Source organism: Harmonia axyridis, chromosome 4, assembly GCF_914767665.1.
Source record: "Harmonia axyridis chromosome 4, icHarAxyr1.1, whole genome shotgun sequence".
In the NCBI taxonomy this organism is placed as follows: domain Eukaryota; kingdom Metazoa; phylum Arthropoda; class Insecta; order Coleoptera; family Coccinellidae; genus Harmonia; species Harmonia axyridis.
Window position 1 is genome coordinate 23,458,659 of NC_059504.1, and position 18,393 is coordinate 23,477,051.

The 18,393-nt window shown below is 36.3% G+C and overlaps 1 protein-coding gene across 1 annotated transcript in view; it reads right to left on the reverse strand.

Moving 5' to 3' along the window:
* Window positions 1-996: 996 nt before the first annotated feature.
* The window catches only part of LOC123679228, a 76,273-nt gene continuing 58,876 nt past the window's right edge, over window positions 997-18,393 (reverse strand). The window contains exons 4-5 of the mRNA XM_045616687.1: window positions 2,296-2,544; window positions 997-1,233 (exon numbers count right to left, since the gene is read on the reverse strand). Of these exons, the coding sequence (XP_045472643.1) occupies window positions 1,123-1,233; window positions 2,296-2,544 (360 nt within the window). The 3' untranslated portion in view covers window positions 997-1,122. The remainder of the gene's footprint in view (window positions 1,234-2,295; window positions 2,545-18,393) is intronic.

Genomic DNA, 18,393 nt, shown 5'->3' on the forward strand with positions numbered 1-18,393 from the left:
GATATACAGTATTTTCGGAATCATTCAATCGTTCTCTTTCATTGATCTCAAATATTTTTTTTGTAGAGTATAATTAACATATACCTTCAAATTTCTTTGTTTGCTCTTCAAGTTGAGCCAGGTAGATTGAGTATAAGTATAATACTTTCGCATGTTGTATCCTGAATATTAATTTATCTATTTTGTCAAGAAAGAACCCATTTTTGTTGACCAACAAATTCGATATCCCAAATTCTATTTTGGAGTTTTGTTTGAAAAATAACAAAAATAAAAGTTCCTGACATCACAGGTCAACCTTTTTCACAATTTTATATTATATTATATATTGCTGCAGCCCCCTGATATTGGTTAATCATCTCACATAGATTGAAACTGAATGTTCTCCATTAAAAAAATATAAATTCAAAATGGCAATTCTTGACATTAGTCAAAACAATGTTCTGAGTATGGACGATAAAATGACTCTTATATATTATACAACAAAATAGTCTTTTTGAAATATTTACGCAGCTCTCCCAATTAAATGCTTTTCAGTTTTGGAAACAATGAATATCACTAATATTGTTTTATTTTCACTAAAAATCAACAAACACAAATTCTGCTGATTCCGTCATATCGATACAAACCTTCATATTCCAATGAAATATTTTCTCATCTCATTCCGATATTGATCAGAAAAATGCAATAGCTGTCAGCAATGACCAATTTTCCTTCCATCGTTAAATAAGATGATCAATCAAATCCTGTATCTCTTCCATAAGATAAATTAGTAATAATTGATGTTTTTATTGGCATTCTCTACTGATGTGAAAAATTATTAATCGGATGTATTGAGATGATACAATTGCTCAAATTCTGCGGCTTTAAGTTTGTTAGGATTCAATAGAATAGTACAAAAATATAATCCTATCATTAAAAATACTCAGTTTTTCAATCTAATCATACAACTTTTAGTGCCAATGGCCCTAATATTTTCGAAATAAAAAACATGTCGAGTCCTAGGCGGCATTATTGTTATTTCACGAATGACCATGAACAAACAAAATATTTTTACTCTTACATAAATTTTATGCCTAATGAAAATGAAAAACATTCACCACTTATATCTAATGTAGCGAAATTTTACGTTGTTTGTGTTGACATTTTCGATTCTGTCTCTTCTGTATATCTTGATTCCATCGTTTTCAAGTTTCCAACAACTTCATCGGATAGCTGATAGAGTTCTTCAACAGTCTGTGAACCAAAAATAATTTTCAAATATGGATATAAATTTACGGATTAGGTAGTGAAGAAAGAAATTGAAGAATGGGGGGATTTTCGCAATTATAAGTCACCACTAAAAAATAATTGATACCTATTCAAAAACTACAAAATATATATTTTGGAAACTAAGAAAATTTTGTAGTAAAACTAAGAAAGAATTTGCACACCATTTTGTAGTGAATAACTTCTATTCTTAGTTCCTGATGGAGAATCTGAAGAAGCAAATAAAAGAAATCCAGTGTGTGATCGTGGATAAAATTTACATAGAAGCAATTCCGATTACAACCAACGGATACAACGTTGAACTAGTACCACAATTCAAATATTTGGGTAGCTGGGTGAACTATGAAATAAATCAAATATATCAAAAATAAAGGCAAAACACATTGTACTGTAGTGACTCTCAGCCAATGTGGCTTTAAGAGGGATTACTACCACGTGGTTTATAGCGTATCAGTCAAACTTTGGTACCCATTCATTTCCCTTCTGGTGCTCCTGCGATGACTAAACTTTGTACGGTATACTAAGATGTGTATTCACTCCGTCTTCTTTCTTTTTTCGAAGCAAATAAGTAGAGAGCAGCACTGTACGACGACTTTCACGAAATCATGGTTTTAGCTCTTTTGTAATGATTTTTGGTAGTTTTTTTCATGAATATTCCAAAAATATATCAGTGCTTTGTATGAAGTACATATAATCAATTTTTTGCAAAAAATTAAAAGTTATCAATTTTTTTTTGATTCTCAAATTAAAAATATTTACTATATTCCATGTAGATTATTGTTCAAGGAAGTTATGTGAAACCCCATGACAATCGGTGATTTGTAAGAAGAAATATCGTTTTGAACTGAGCAGCCACGTGGTAGTGTTCCCTCTTAAGGGCTCAGAGTCATACGGCAACCAATCGCACTACGGCAGAGTCACCCCTCTGGGCCCTCTATGACACAGAGGGAAGGTGTCTCCCAAGCCCAAAGCTGCCGTACGAGAAGTGCTGGGATGAGTATCCCATAAAGAGCCTGCCGACAGAATTACCTGGCAATCTCTCAGCTTCCTTATATTGATATCTTCATATCTCAAGGTTTCAAATTCGGCACTGGTTAACATGTAACCTGACTCTATGTCTTCTTCGTCCTCCACGGACAAGAATCTTAAAGGTGGAATACAAACTCTGTCTAAAGAATCTCGGAACATGTGTCCCTTCTCTATAGATAGACCTGAAGGAGGATCTATCGTGTCGTCCCAGTAGAGATGGTTTGGAATGTTGACTTTAGGCACTTTGATCTGAAAAAAAATTGGTAATTAGAGAAATACAATAAGAAATGTTCGTTTGTCAATGAGAAATTCTTTTTATTTTTGTTATTCATTTGTATCATAGATCCAACCACCACGGGGGAAGTGCAATATTCAATTCGCAAGTCAAAGGAAGCAAAGTCCCCAGACGTTATGGTATCTAAAAAAAGCAATCCTACACATTTCCGTTGAAGTTATAGAGGTATATGTAAATAATAAAATTCTTCTTCTCCCTTCTTCCTCCTCAGCCATTCTTCATCCACTCCTGGACGTAGGCCTCCTTCAAATGACTCCACTCCGATCTGTTCTGTGCCACTCGATGCCAAATAATTTCAAATATTTTCCAGATAGATATGAGTTAGCAACCGTGATTTTCATCTCCAAGCCAGTAAAAAAAAAACAGAAATTCTTGCAAAAACAAAGTATGTTCAGCTTCTGTCATCAATTGAGAAAGTCACAGAAAGGATTACCCACTATTGCTTGGATAATATCAACAGGCTCAAGAACATTTTCCCAGAGTTTAGATTTTTTCACCTCACCACGCATCATCTGCTCAAGGTCATGGAATATGCATCAAACAGTTTCGAATAGAAGTAGAAATGGCACGATGGTCTCGTTTTCAAACTTAATGGACTAAAGTGCATCTTTCGCCAACGCATCCACTCTTTTCTCCAGATTCACTCCTTCAGAGAAGAATCTCCGAAAGAATCTCATACGGTAGAGCGGTGTGACTTTACCAACGGAGGTGACTTTGCCGAACTGCCTAATATTTTAAGTTTCACTTTTTTTTCGTAAAGTTGGTAACATCTTATAAAAATCACGAATCGGAACCTTTAACCACACTATATACCCACATGTTGCAAGCGTCGCAGTCGTCTTGCGTACTTTGAACGTTGTGCTACGGTATGTTATGTGAGCGGGTAATTTTTTAACGTGGGTATATATGCGAAATACTAAGAGTTGTGGAGAAAATATGGCGAAAGGTACTTCAAAATATATTTAGCAGCTTACTTTATATTCATTAAACGTCACGTTAAAAAAAAACCGAAAACATTTGGTTGAGAAGATTTCGACATGTCGGAAAATTTTTCTATTGTGGCCCATTGGCGGAAGACATTGCCACATACCAAATTTATTTAACCTGTTTCATTTTGAGGCACAATTATTGGTCGTCGATACAAAAAGAAGTTGGATGTAAGGAAATATAGTAATTATACGGAAACAACACTAATCCGAGCAACCAATGCAGTTCGAAATGAAAACATTTCAATACAGACAGCTTCCGAACTGTACAAGATTCCCAGAAGAACGCTTTGGAATAAAATCAACAGAGGATATATTGGCGAACCCGGAGGTTATGTTAGTGCACTAACATATACCGCCAGCACTTCATTTAATTGCCAAAAAACGAATTTTTAAGGCATTGGCAAGAACTACGAAAATTTTCAATACCTAACCCTTAAAAAAGAAGGAAAAATTTAAAGTTCCTACATGGGAAGTTTATAGCATTCTTTCGATTGATACGATAACGCAGATCGCGAAAAAGCCTGCAGTTAACCAATTAGTCCATTATTTCAGGATTTATAGGCTGTAAACTGAAATTTTCAAAGAAAATTTTAATAATATTCTCGAGGCTCTCAATTCTCCTAGAGGCAAGATACGGTCCTGAAACCCCAATATGTTGTAGATCTCATCTCGATCTATAAAAAACGTTTGTGTTTGAGGGGGCTATGACCAATATTTCGGGAGATATTACGGTTTTTGTGTAGAAATTCAATTTTACGGTTTTTTTCCAAATTTCGAGTTCAAAATTCTCATAAACTGTGAGCTCTACGAAGAATCGGTGAGCGGTGTTAGAATGAACGATCTCCAATTATCCGAATTTCGTACACACATTTTCAATACCTAACTCTTTTTCGTAGATCTTGATCAGTTTGACTTTTTTGCAGGGCCGTTGCTAGGGGGTAGGCGATCGCCTAGGACGGCAAAATTCAAGGGCGGCATTTCAAGCTTGATCAACAAATATGACATATGTAGAAATTGGAAGTATCAAATGATATTAAATTCAGTCAGCAACAACAGGAAGGAATACCGACAAATTCAATTAACATCAAAAACCATCAAAGGTGCCGCATTTTACATTATACTCATAAATATTCAGATGTGGCGTGATCCCCTCATAGTGCTGTTTACGGGTTATTGACTATAAAAAAATACATATGCACTCATCAGGCTTGTCGGCGTTCGCTTTACGTTGCCGAATTTTATTGCCACTTGGAGTTCTGGATTATTTTCTTTTCAATTATCTAATCAGAATGTTGGTTTCTTAAAATGGAATGCAAAATATAAGAAAACAATTCCATTTCATCACTTCCAAGTCCAAATGATCCTTCTTAAGAAATATAAGAAGTTTTATTATTTCACACCACATTCCATTCTTTTATATCATTCTTCATTTTTTATATCAAAATATTTAGTGTTGGACGTGGGCACATTCGAATTAAATAATGGTTAATCCGCATCATCCTATTATTTTACTCGATAATCTTAAACAAAAAATTAATTGTATTTTTTGCAGAGGCGGTAGAAACGCTCGAGCAGGCACTGGACCCCGATTATCCAATATTAATTTTTAGCATTCGGCATAGTAAGCTTCTGCCTAGGGCGGCAAAATGGGTCTTTGCCTAGGGCGGCAGTTTGGCTAGCGACGGCCCTGCTTTTTTGATATTTTACATGGACGTACAACTTTGCTTGGTTATACATTTATTATTAAAATATTGTCCATAGCTGCCCACTATTTTTTCCCATCTTTCGGGCATCGTACGAATCCCTCGTTGAAAAAACTGTCATCTTTTAAAGCGGTTCTCGGATGGATCCAATTTTTTACTTCTTCATAAGACCAGAAGTCCTGGTCGTGTGCTATTGATAGAAACAAGTGATAGTCGAGGGAACAATGTCTGTAGAATTCGGCGGGTGGGGTAGGACTTCCATTTCTACGTTTCCAAGTATGTCTTGACCACTTTTGCAACATGGGGTCGAGCATTGTCATGCTGTAAAATCAATTTATCATGTCTGTCGATGTATTGCGGCCGTTTGTCGTTCAATGCTCGGCTCAAACGCATTAATTGCATTCGATAACGATCGCCTATGATTGTTTCAGTCGGTTTTAATCAATCATAATACACTGGTCCCTTCTATACTGAATATGACCTTGGAACCTTGTATATTTGGTTGAGACGTCGACGTGGATGTAGGGCCGGGATATTCCCATGATTTTCTGCGCTTGGAATTATCGTAATGCGATGCAAAAATGTCTTTGCCTTGCAAGCAGCTGCTCACAAGCAAACAAACGTCGTTCAAAATCTCTCGGCTTCAACACGTACGGCACCCAATTTCCTCGTTTCTGTGTCATTCCCATGACTTTCAGACATTTTGATATGGCTTGTTGCTTCATTACCAATAATCCTGCCAATTCTTGTTGTGTGTGACACGAGTTTTGATCAAATGCTTCCAATTCTGTATCTTCTCACTTCTACCGCTATGCTGGTCTTCGATCGTTGAAATCACCGTTCTTGAAGCGTTGAAACCACTCTTCACCACGTTCTTTAACTAATAGAGGCCTCACCATAGGTATTTGAAAGCATTCCATGAGTCACAGCCGCAGATTGCTTCATATTGAATCAGAAAATTAAAACCTCTCGAAAATGACGAGAATTTGGCTCGTAAGTTGACATGTTTAATCGAGAATAACTTATTTAATGGATTCGGTCCTTACTTGGCGGAAATTCATTATAAATAAAATAAAACGAAGTAATTTCCACTATATTATTTAATTGTTAGTAACAATTGTTTCGCCACACTGTGGCTTCAGTTCAGAAATGTAGCCTGATGAAGCCACAGTGTGGCGAAACAATTGTTACTAACAATTAAATAATATAGTGGAAATTACTTCGTTTTATTTTATCGAGAATAACTTTATAATGCAGACACAAACCGACTAATATTTCGATGGCGTTATGTTTAAAAATACCTAAGCTTATTGTATGACATCTAATATCGATTTATTTCGACTACAGTCATGTATTGCTGAGCGGAAGAAGGAAAGTTGTACACCTAATACAATTTATTTAATGAATCATCGGGTTACTCTATAGAATATATCTCTTAGCACGTCAGTTCAATACATCCTGATTCAGTGAACCTATTCATCTCATAACTGGGTAGATGATAGCGATATCTCCCCTAAGTAGAACAGACAGCTCGAAAAATATATCCATCAGCCTAAATCCGAAGACGTGTTAATTTACACCTTGGAATTAATTTACACCTTAGAATTAATTTAATTATTCCAATATAATAGCATCCCCAGAGGTTCAAACAAAGACAGGTAGCTAACTAACCCTGCGATTCCACTTAATTGCTGAAATTATCAGCGTAAAGTTTCAAGGAAAAGTGAGGATGCGATGGTGATAGGATCCTGCTGTAAATCATATGTTCCCGCAGGATTCCTGGTAATTCTGTTAACGTTCCCACGCAATACGAACGAACAATGAGGGAATGATGATGTCGGGTGAGATTGATAATGACTAATGGTTAATTTTCCAAACAGTCATCGTTGTCCATGCATTCATCCAAATTAATTTGGCTTATTAAAATCGATTTCTCCGTTCTGAGAAGAGTTTTTAGGTCAGGGCCTCAAGGTGTCCTGTAGAAGGAAATTGATTTGAATTCGACAAGGACGAACGAAAGCTCTACACTCATTTGATATAAAAATTGTTAGTTGAATTATTGGATCGTATCAAATTGACCTACTTCAACAGAGGATATATACGTAGGTAACGTAGAAACTTGATATTACTGATTTTTTCAAGTGAATTTTGAGCCTAAATTTCATGAGATGATGAACTTTAATTATTTTTCGATTCTCCTCATCAATATTAGGTACTGCCAAAGTAAGTTCCGGTTATTTTACTAGCGTTTCGGAAGTATTACTTTCCGCACGCATATGCATGCGGAAAGTGAATAGCAAGGGTTTTTTCCGCACGCAAATATTAAAGAGTCGCATCAATCATAAAATTTTGGCATGTCTCTATGTGCCAATCATAAAATTCAAAAGTTTCTCTATGCAGCTAAGCGCACAAAAATATAATTTCTTATAATGTCAGTTGGTATCAACACGAAAACTCTTTGAAAGTGTTTCATTTTCGCTAAGTAGTAGGAAAAATATTGTTCCTTTCATGTGGAAAGTCCTTTTCCGCACTCGACCTCTTGACGGAACTCCGCCTGGGGCGTTTTGGTGGTGGATTGAGTAGCTATCAAGCGTCACTGCCGGTCCCAAGCCCGGATAAAGGAGGAGGGTTGTCAGGCGAGGGTAGCATCCTACCTGGCGTAAAAACTATCCTTGCTCACAGATCCAATAATCAGCCTCGGAATAGGACGGATGCAACGGTAATGAACATGGCTAGAAATAGGACAACGAATACGGTTTTGAGAGAAAAGAAGAGAAATTGGAGGAAGAGAATTTTAAGGGTTGCCTGCTGGAATATCATGTCCTGGAATAAGAGATGCCATGAGATACTTCTAGAGATGAGGCAACACAAAGTTGACATCTGCGCACTGTCTGAGACTAAGCGGAAAGGCAGGGGCACTATGAAGCTTCCTGGTTACATCTTCGTTTATAGCGGCGTAGACCATTGTAAGAGAGCATCAGCAGGTGTAGGAGTCTTGATTGCGGAAAAATACGAGCCATTCATCAACGATATCCGATACATTGATGAAAGAATCCTTGTGATGTCATTAAATGCAGAGTCCGGAAGGACACATATTATAAGTGTTTATGCCCCAGACAGTAGTCGGAAAAAAGAAGAAACAGATGCCTTTTACGAAGTTATTGAAGCGGAACTGAGAAAAATACCGCCAACCGAAAGAATAATAATTTTGGGAGATCTGAATGCACGAGTGGGCAACAATGTGCTGCCAGGGATAATGAATCGATTTAACGAAGATCAAATCAACGATAATGGTGAAATTCTTGTCGACTTCTGCGCACGTCACTCTCTGAGGATAAACAATACTTTTTATCCGCACAAACTTCAGCACAAAATAACATGGCAAAACTCCCGAGGTCAGCACTCTATGATAGATTATGTCATATCAAACAGAGCCATACATCCATCCCAGGTCTTAGATATCCGAAGCATAACATCAGCAAATATCGGCTCGGACCACAATCTTGTTTTGTGTAAACTACGAATGAACATGCAGAGAAAAAAACAGGATAAAAATAACATCATAAAAACTAAATTCAACATCGAATCTCTCACCAACGCATCAACAAAAAGCCTGTACCAAACACGTCTCCAACAGAAAATTGAGATAGATGGGATTGAGGAAATAGATGACGTAGAAACATGCTGGATAAAGATTAAGAATAACATCAAAGCAGCGGCGATAGAAGCAATGGGACAGAGACAAATAAAAACAGTACAGAAATCCAACAACAAAGAATGGTATTGCCCAGAAATAAAAGAGTTAGCGAACGAGAAAAGGTCAGCCTACGTCAGATACAGAAGCAAGAAAACATCAGAAGAGAGGAGTCGATATATAGAAGTCAGAAATCGGGTCAACGAGGAGATAAGAGACATAAAGCGGAAATACTGGGAACAATTCACTTCGGAGATGGAACACGACCTTTATGGAGCTCAGAAAAAAATCTGGAGCGTGCTGAGGAGAAGAAGGAAAGAGGTGGCGGAATACACTAGAACTGAGCAGATTGAGAAGAAAACGTGGGAAGAACACTTCAAAGGGTTGCACTGTGCGCATGAAGAGCAGGATGATAATCGCTACAGTGAAGATGCGGAAAATACTGGCATGTCTGAGATCACGAACCAGGCAGTGAATGAAGCGATTGAAAAATTGAAGAATCGTAAATCCCCAGGTCCAGACGAGATACCAAATGAACTCCTTAAGTATGGAGGGCCCGTACTTGGCAACGAATTAAGATCTCTCTTCAACAAAATACTCAACACAGGAAAGGTTCCAGAGGAATGGAAAAAGAGTGTAACAATACCCATTTTCAAGAAGGGGGACAAAAAGAAACCCGAAAACTATAGGGGAATCACCTTGCTGGATTCTACTATGAAGCTGTTTACCAGGATTCTGACGGATATGATACAGCGGCACATGGACATCTCTGAAGAGCAGCAGGGGTTTAGGAAAAACCGATCAACTCTGGACGCCATATATATAGTCCGACAGCTAATAGAAAAGTCCATAGAGTACAATAAGCCCATGTACATGTGTTTCATAGACCTGACGAAGGCTTTTGATCGCGTCCAACTGAGAGATGTCACTCGTATCATGAAGAAGAAACATGTTCCCAGTGATATTGTAAGGATTGTAGGGGAACTAAATCATGAAACATCCACTAGGATTATGACAAACAACGGTCTCACAAAAGAAATACCAACACCAACAGGAATAAGACAAGGAGATTCCTTGAGTCCCCAATTATTCAACATAATAATGGACGATATAATAGAAGATTTGAAGGATACAGCAAGAGGATACAAGCTAACAACCGGTGAAATAAAGATAATCTGCTACGCCGACGATGCAGTAATTGTGGCTGAGAGCGAAGACGATCTACAGAGGCTCTTGTTTAAATTCTACACAAAGGCAAAAAAATTGAACATGGAAATATCTACCACAAAAACCAAATCACTCGTCGTTTCAAAGGAACCAATTAGATGTAAACTTGTAGTTGAGGACCGACCAATAGAACAGGTTATGAGGGTTGCATATTTGGGCGTGCAGATCTCGTCCAATCAGGACAGAACTCGGGAAATTAAAGAACAAGCAAATAAGGCGGCAAGAATATCGGGTGCTCTTGGAGACATTGTGTGGAACAACAAACACATGCGCAATCAAACCAAGGTCAGAATATATAAAACTATTGTGAGACCAATTATGACATACGGTATCGAAACGAGAGCCGATACTAAAGTAATGAAGAACGCACTGCGAACTGCTGAGATGAAGGTGCTCAGAAACGTCCTGGGCCTCACATTACGAGACAAAAGAAGAAATGAAGATATTCGCAGCGAATGTGGGGTTCCGGATGTAGTCCGATGGGGTCGCAATAGGCGAAGATTATGGAATGCCCACGTGGAAAGAATGGGCGATGGAAGAATTGCGAAGATTGTGAGAGACGGAACACCGGGAACACGCAGACCGTTGGGGAGACCACCAAAACGATGGAGAGACTCATGGACTTCGATCTCACAGGAGGCATAATAATTGGAGAATACAAGCCACAGGCTTAAAATATGAAGAAGAAGAAGAAGAAGAAGACCTCTTGACGGTTTGAACTGCAGTCTCTTGCGGAAAAGTATCACTTCCCACACTTGTTAGGAAAATAACTATTTTCGTTCACCTATGATAGATAAGTGACATTTTTTGAATAACAATTCTGCTATAAGTTGAAGAACTTCAATCAGGATGTGAGAAGTTGATCTTGTAACCTTCTCATTAACCCAGATTCGTCTGTAATTCATCATTCCTCATAAAATGTTTTAATTGACAGAAATAGTCCTTTGAGGGAAAATTAACCAGTCCCACATAAAGAAAATAATATCCATGTTTAATACTCGCAATTAAATGGGTTTCCAGGTAATGAAAAACTTATTTTTATTAAGAGGTGGTCTGGTAATTCACGATTGTCGTAGTAAACGTGGGAAAGAATTTTATGGTCTTCGAATGTAATTTTATTTCACTCAGACCATGAACAAACCTTTCTCTCCTTCAGAAAAGACCTAGATTATAATGATATTTGCGTTAAGTGTAAATTGAAAATGCAAGACATATTGAAGAAAAAATAGTAATCGCACTTCAGTGGCGTCTTGTCCTATGAGGCAGCTGAGGTATTGTCATATAAATTACCAAATAATTTCTGGAAGTCACCCATATCAATCGAATATTTTATTAATTCATTTCAACCTCAATTTCACATCAATCGGTACTACGAAACTGGATTTCTGTTCCATACTATCCAACTTAATCAAATCAAATCAAACCAATCTCACGATTCTTGTATATTCATCTCACTTCCTCTTTAAGGAGTAGACGGTCTGCGGCATGCCTAACGCGCTTTCTTGTCTAGCGCTTTATCTACATGGAGAATATTCCTACGCCTTTGAAGGCGGCTTCTACAGGTGTCCCGGGAAGAATGAGATAAACGACTACCATGAATTAAGGTCATCATGGAGGACCCGTATCAAGAAGTTTCAATCGCCTGAGTGCCTTCGTTTGGGATATACAGGGTGATGTTCATCTTATGAGTGAAATTTCACTGTTGAATAACTCTTCAACTAATCGACTAAATAATTTAAAATTTTGAAGTTTTATCACCCTTTACTATCGTCTTTCTTCAATATTTCTGAATTCAAGTAAATCAGATACGGACTAGGAAAATTTCAGACTTTTCCTATTTTCGTGAATATTGGATCACCCTGTAAGTGAACATTATGATTTTTTCCATTTTCGTAACCACAAAGAATTAATTCATTATGAAAATTCTAAATATCTACTTGGCACGGTCATACAGTCAATAAACATTCCCTTATGCGTGAAATTTTGTTAGTTCAATAACTCCTACATAAATCCACCGAATAATTTCAAGTTTTGAAGTTTTGTCACATTTTACTATCGGCTATCTTCAATAATACTGAAATAGAAAAAATCAGGCCCGGATTAGGAAAATTTTAGACTTTTTCTATTTTTGTGAATATTGGATCACCCTGTGAGTCAATATCATAATTTTCTCCTTTTCGTAACCACAAAGAAATAATTCATAATCAAAATTCTAAAACTCTGTTTGCCACCGTCATACAGGGTTACCAATAAACATTCCCTCATAAAAAAAATTTCATAGTTCGATAAATCTTGAATTTATCGATAGAATTATTTCGAAAATTGCAGTTTTTTCACCCTTTCAGTGAATGCCTTACCTGAATTTTCCTCAAATTATTTAAGAACACTCTTAATCAACAAACTGGATAAAGAATAGAACAAAAATAGCAAATAAATTGAAAGTATTTGATCTTGAAATCAATGAATCAAAAATAAAATGAATAAAATATTGTCAGTTCAGCAGGTAATGTTCAAAATTGTATTCTTTCATTATAATACATTTTTGAGCACGTTGATATAGTTGTTTCACAGATTTCGCTATGGTATTCGGTTGAAATTCAATAATATCGCAAACATCAATAATTCTTTGTAGCAGTTGCTCATTACTGTCAGTCTGTACATCATAGACCTTTCCATAATAAACAATCCAAGGGTGTCAGATAAAGGGATCGAGGAGGTCAAGCCACATTTCCATTCTGCCAATCCATCTGTTTCTAAAAGTCTCAGCCAAAAATATTCGCGCACTTTTTTTTGGTTAGTGCGCATTTGCTCCATCATGTTGCAACAACAATGTTTCCATTATTAAATTATGTTCCAAAAATTTCCTTAAATATCTCCTGTTTACCTATTTTCAAAAATATTAGGGCAAATCAAACGATTGTTGTAGATATCGCACCAAATATTTATCGAGAATATAACTTGGGAATTTTTATGAATCACTGACAGAGGATATACGTGTTATGTGAGGAAAACATGGGCGATACACAGTTCGGGTTCCGACGTGCTACAGGTACTCGGGAGGCTCTTTTTTGTTCCCAGGTGCTGTTTCAGAGATGTAGAGATGTGAATGCAGACATATATGCCTGTTTCATAGATTACCAAAAGGCGTTTGATAGAGTGAAACATCAAAGGCTAGTTGAGATATTGAAGAAGATAGGAATAGATGATAAAGATCTATGCATCATTAAGAATCTATATTGGGGGCAGATAGCAAAGATCACCTTTAAAGGTGAAATGTCTGACAATATCCGCATAAAACGTGGCGTAAGACAGGGCTGCATTCTGTCACCATTGCTGTTTAATGTATATGCCGAAGAGATTCTCAGTTCTGCGCTTCGTGACGTTTCGAGTGGTATCAGTGTGAAAGAAAACTGAATAATATAAGATACGCAGATGACACCGTATTATTTTGCGATAATCTCTCGGATCTGCAAGGGCTTGTGAACAGATTGGTCCGGATAAGTCAGGAGTTTGGTATATCCATCAACATCACAAAGACGAAGTTCATGATAGTCAGCAAAAATTCCACATTACAAGGACAACTTAACATCGACAACAGAATGGTAGAGAGAGTCAAAACAATTTCGTACCTCGGCACTGCGCTGAATGATGAATGGGATCATTCGAGGGAAATCCGCTGTAGAATTGAAAAGGCAAGAGCAGCTTTCATTAAAATGAAAAAACTTTTCACGAATCACGACCTGAACAAGAAGACCAAAATACGACTTCTGAAGTGCTATGTCTTCCCTGTGCTTCTCTATGGGATGGAGTCATGGACGCTTACTGAAGCTTCGTGTAAGAGGCTTGAAGCATTCGAGATGTGGCTCTACAGAAGAATACTCCGAATCAGTTGGACAGAGCACATGACCAATGAGAGGGTGCTAATATTAGTCAACAAGAAAACTGAAATTGTTGACACCGTGAAGAGGAGGAACCTGGAATACTTGAGCCACATCATGCGGAATGAACAAAGATATGGCCTTCTCCAGCTAATACTGCAGGGCAAGGTTGAGGGAAAGAGAGGTCCCGGCAGGAGGAGAATTTCGTGGCTGAGAAATTTGAGAGTATGATTCTCGGAAACAACAATTGGACTGTTTCGTGCAGCAGTGAATAAGGTCACAATAGCCAGAATGGTCTCCAATATCCGATAACGGATTGGCACTATCAAGAAGAAGATTTTGGATTATCCTGAGCCCATATGGAAAATATCGCGAAGTGTTGATTTCATTCCTATTGAATGGCAAACTGCAAAATTCCACTAATAGGGAAATGTTTATTGATCATCCTGTATGACGGTACCAAGCCGGAGATTCAGAATTTTATAATGGATTAACATTTTGTGGTTACGAAAATAAAAAAAAATCATAATGTTCACGTACAGTGTGACCCAATATTCATGAGAATAAAAAAAGTCAATTTCAGAAGTATTGAAGGAAGGCGCAAAGAGTGAAAAAACTGCATTTTTCAAAATGATTCTACCGATAAATTCAAGATTTATCGAACTATGAAATGTTTATTGGTCACCCTGTATGACAGTGGCAAATAGAGTTTTAGGGTTTTGATTATGGATTAACTCTTTGTTCTTTTTTCGAAAACGAAAAAAAATTATAATATCGACTTACACGATGATCCAATATTCACGAAAATAGAAAAAGTCTAAATTTTCGTAGTCGAACTATTTTTTTTTCGATTTCAGAATTATTGAAGAAAGCCGATAGTAAAATATGTCAAAATTTGAAATTATTGGGTCGATTAGTTGAGGAGTTATTGAACTAAAAAAATTTCACTTATAAGGGAATGTTTATTGATCACCCCCTGTTCGACCGTGCCAAGTAGAGATTTAGAATTTTCATAATGAATTAATTCTTTGTGAATATACAGGTATGTGATTCTCAAGTGGACAATGATGTCTTAGAACCTAACCGTTAAAATTTGATCTTGAAAGAAAAAAGTTGAGAGACGTATTGGGACTGAATGTGTTGATACAACAGAAGATCCTTTCAATGGGAATGGTGATGAAAATGACGACGTTGCATGTATATACTGCAATGACATGTTTTCTTGATCTCGTTCCAGAAAAATATGGTTCAAATGTAATGGATGTGGTCAATGGTGACATGCAGAATGTGCAGGAGTTGACAAAAAGAGAAAAAATGTTTGCGAAATATGTAGCTAGGTCATAATTTATCATGTACCTATGCCATCCCATCCACAGTGTTGAAGGTGAGATGGCATATGAAGACCTTGTTTGATTGTTATTTTACACTTTCATATTGTTATTATATTCAATTTTGAACGAACCATTGAATAGATTATACATAATTACTATAATTTTGTCTTGTCCTAACCTTTTTAAGTGATTTATATTGATAGGTATGAACCCAGTTAAAAAAGTATGCCATCTCAGACACATTTCCCACTCGATACAGTGAAACTGTCATTTTGTTTTTTTTTTCTGGTTTCTTCGAATGAGTGGAATCGATAATTATTGCAGCGAAATTAATATAATTGTTGCCTCTATTATTATTATATTATATTTGTGAAACCCTCAAAAAAGGTTTTTTTCACTAAATTCCTGATTGGAGTTCCTGATAAAAGCTGAAAGTTTGATCATTACATTAAGAGTCCTTCGTCAAAAGAGAGCCCAACATCATTGGCAATTCTCAGCTTACAAGCTGAAGTATTTTACTCTACTTGCTATCGAAGAACTGCCGGACCAAAGTTCTTATCAACTTCGGTGGACGAACATTGGCTCAGTATAGAGCTAGGACTTATCTCTTCAGGGAAGTAATTTGTCAATTTGAAAAATTACATTCTTTATTCTTGTACATATAAAAATTTCGGATTCACTTGCTATTGAAGAACTGTCAGACCAAAGTTCTTATCAACTTCGGTGGAGGAAGATCGTCTCAGTATAGAGCAAAAAAGGGGTGAGTTGTATATTTTTCTTCTCGTCACTTCTATATTTTTTAATTGTATATATGTAATTGTTGGAGAATTGTATATTACTCACAATTCTCCAATATGTATTTTGGGTTGCCCACCCAAATACCTTCACTTTTCTCATTTGGATTTGTTTGCATAATTATTTAAGTTCATCTCATTTATCTGATACTATCACTTTGCGATATTTATTACAATTATTCATTTACTTTTATATAATTTTCTATAATAATATGCAAGAACAAGCATTGAGTATGAAACAGCTGAGTTTCTATGGCCAAACTTAACCTAGTTTAATATTCATGTCTTGTATATTGCTCGTATTCAACTAGTATTCAACTTGTATTCAACAAAAGTATTCAACCAACATATTTTTCCACCTCTCAGAAAATAAACCTTTTACCGAGTAAGTCGTTTTGCATTTATTACTGTTACCCTTTGAAATAATTCAAGTAGAAATTGTTGACATATAAAGTGTGTTGAATAGTCCATGATAGAGACTATTTCATTTGACAACTTACTTGGTGTTGAAGTCTAGACAAATAGGCACAAGTGTTGAGGAAAGGATAAGAATTTCCCCATCAGTAATATATATGAAAAATTTTGATATTCAGATATAATCTGAAAAAGCAATGCATGAAAAAAATATATGTGTAACCTTTTTGTTACAACTCAAAATGCCCGAGCCCAGTCTCTTATTTTGAGTCGTGGTTCTGATCTCTGAATTCACCACAATGAAAGGGATAAAAACCCAGAACGATCAACCATCTCTTATATTCACACAAATATTTTACAATCTGAATTTTTAAAATATCTGGTACCAGAAAAATTTACATACAAGTATTTCACAAAATGGAAAATATATATAAGTGAATCCCAAATTTTTATATGTACAAGAATAAAGAATGTAAATTTTCAAATTCACAAATTACTTCCCTGATGAGATAAGTCCTAGCTCTAAACTGAGTCAATGTTCCTCCACCCAACTTGATAAGAACTTTGGTCTGACAGTTCTCTCAATGGAATGATTAAACTTTCAACTTTTATCAGGAACTCCAATCAGGAATTTAGTAGCAAAAATAACAAAAAAAAACCTTTTTTGAAGGTTTCAAGAATATAATAGAGGAAACAATTATATGAATTTAACTGTGATGATTATCGATAGCACTCATTGAAAGAAAACAGGAAAAAAAATAAAATGACAGTTTTACTGTATCGGGTACACATGCACGAAGATACGCATTGGCGTACGCCCAGATTCTCATCAACTTTCTTGTTAAGTTGAAGATGCAATCATGCTACACACTCCTCATTCCTTCCAAAAAAAAAAGAAGTTCCTTGCTCACAATGAGCTTTTTTTTCTCAAAGTTAATCAAACGAGAAATTTATGGGCGCCAGTGATCCAGGGATCACAAGGTATATCAAGGAAATTGACTTCGAATAGAGACATAGAACTGTATCTGATAAGACACAAAAAGACTTTATTACTTCAAAACAACTAAACAGTTACACAAAAGATTCATGCAATACACGTTAGATACCGTAAAACTGCACGTAGATTCGAACAGAGGTAGAATCATATAATAAAAGCTGACAAGAAATTATACTAGAGCAGAAGATGAAGATAATTGCTATGGCAAAGACTACTTTCCATTACAAGAAGATAATTGCTCGTTGTACAAAGAGAAGTGAATAAAGATAGAGATAAATAAGAGAAAGAGATAAAGATAAATGCATCAAATGCTTCAATTTATAATTCTTGTCTCAATTCAAGTCAATCAAATACTAAAAGGGAAAGAGACACAGGATTCGTCATTCCAGGCGATAGAAACCAACACCTTATACAAACAAAACACAAAACATTCAGGTCATTATTCAGATTGAACATCTGAGAAATAATCAGGATCATTTACTCTACTTAAATCGGGCTTAATATTTTTGATATGAAAATTCCCAAGGTCTTTACAAGACAAATCAATGAGATACACTTATAATTAGTTGAGCATTAACAGGAGACAGAGAATGATGCAAACCTGCGGATTTCACAGGAGTTGAGGTCTACCTCAACCAGAAAAATGAGCTTCAGAAGGGGACACCTTTTCCGCTATATCAGACTTCAACATAAGGTCTTCTTCATAAAGATTCTGACTGATAGCAGATTCATCATCTTTATCAACCGATAGCCGTTGAATTCTACCAGTTACATGA